This window comes from Exserohilum turcica, assembly GCF_000359705.1.
Source record: "Exserohilum turcica Et28A unplaced genomic scaffold SETTUscaffold_11, whole genome shotgun sequence".
Lineage (NCBI taxonomy): Eukaryota > Fungi > Ascomycota > Dothideomycetes > Pleosporales > Pleosporaceae > Exserohilum > Exserohilum turcicum.
In genome coordinates this window covers 16,994-18,525 of record NW_007359926.1, presented here as the reverse complement: position 1 = coordinate 18,525, position 1,532 = coordinate 16,994, and the positions used below count along the sequence as shown (strand labels likewise).

Here is a 1,532-nt window from a genome sequence, read left to right as displayed (position 1 = left end):
CTAGTCCTCCGCCTGGGGTACGTCCCATTCGATACTTGGTTGGGCTAGTTTGGGGATGACTACGTATTCTGGGCTAGTGGCTCTTCGTGCCTCGTTATAGAGGTCTACATCGCTAAGATTGTCCTCTAACGTGAGATCGTGTCTGGGGTATGGCGTGGATAGTCTGATCATCTTGACCTTGACTATTGCCTGCTTGCTGGTTTCGTTCTTCGGGCAATCTCTGCGGAAGTGTCCTACTTCGCCGCATTAGAGACATGCCTTATTGTCGAAGCGCTTTTGTCGTTCGTCCTTGGAGACACTATCTTGGTTTTTCTAGGAATTTTTTTTGTTCTTACTCTTGTCTTGGACTTTACTGGTCATGACGGTGTCACCGTCCCTGTCTGTGCGGTTTCGCTGTTTCTTCATGTTGGCCACTGTAGGCTGAAATCGTCCCTTTTGCTGGGCTCGTTCCCACAGTTGGTTGTCGATTCGGGTGGCTAGCTCGACTAGCTTATGAAGTGTGTCGGGTTTGTCGTGGTGCACAAGACCGTCTTTGACATTGTCCTTAAGTCCGGCTTCGAATACCGTTCGAAGTGCTGCGTCGTCCTAGTCGATTTTGGCTTGGAGCTGTTTGAACTTGGCTGTGTACGCTGATACGGACTTGGTTTGCCTTAAGCAAGTAATTGCTTTCTCCGCTTGGTTCTTTGCGTCTACTTCCCTAAAGATGCGTCCTATTTCTTCTTTAAAACTTTCCTAATCCTTAAACAAGGCCTTAGTTTCTTCTCTAGTTCCGTGGGTAGTGGGTGAGGTCAAGAAATCCTCAACATATAGCTGCATCCACATAGCTGCTTTGCCCTTTATGTGTGTGTTGGCCATTAGGATCTTTTCCTAGTCGTTGGGTACTTAGTTGAATCCACAGTACAGGTCGATGTTGGTGAGGAACGTCCTTAGTTCGTTTCGTCCTCCTTCATATTTCTCGGGTACTGCTATCTTGGGTTTTGGGGGTGGTTTCTCGTTAGGCGTAGCCATAAGCTGGCTTACCATCTAGGCCATCATTTCTTGCATGGCTGCCATCTGCTTGGCTTGGTCGCTATGCTGCTTTTCCTGCATGCGTAGCCTTCGCTTAAGATCTCGTACCTCGGCCTGGTTCGTGTCGTTGTTCTCGTCATCTGAAGAGTCAGAATCCGAACCACTTCCTTCGAGCATCTCGTCATCGAGAGCTGGTGAGGGCGTAGGGGCCGCAGCCGTGGGCTCCTGTCCCTGGGTGAACTGGTTTCCGTTGTGGGCCATTATAGTAATCTTATTCGAGCGAACTATTGGTTAAACTCCTCTACTGAATTCGGTGGTGGTCAAAGTGTTACACGGGGTTCGACTATACTTAGCTAGGACTCGATCCGGGTTAGGGCGAGTCAGCGGGTTCGTGGTAAGCCGTGTGATTGCTGAGTAATTCAAGTGGAAAAGAGTTATAGAGGTTTAACTGATAGTAAAGACAATCAATTCTATAGTAAGATAGAATAACAAAGTACCAATCTTGTTAAGTAAAGAACTTGTAA

The 1,532-nt window shown here is 47.8% G+C and overlaps 1 protein-coding gene across 1 annotated transcript; it reads right to left on the bottom strand.

Annotated features, from left to right (window-relative positions):
* SETTUDRAFT_25274 (uncharacterized protein) lies at positions 1 to 1,269 on the bottom strand (the record flags this gene model as incomplete). The annotated part of the gene is made up of 3 exons (XM_008023614.1): positions 1 to 233; positions 336 to 585; positions 1,117 to 1,269. 3 exons carry the CDS (start codon positions 1,267 to 1,269, stop codon positions 1 to 3), a joined length of 636 nt encoding a protein of 211 aa, XP_008021805.1.
* Between the last annotated feature and the right edge of the window lie 263 nt (positions 1,270 to 1,532).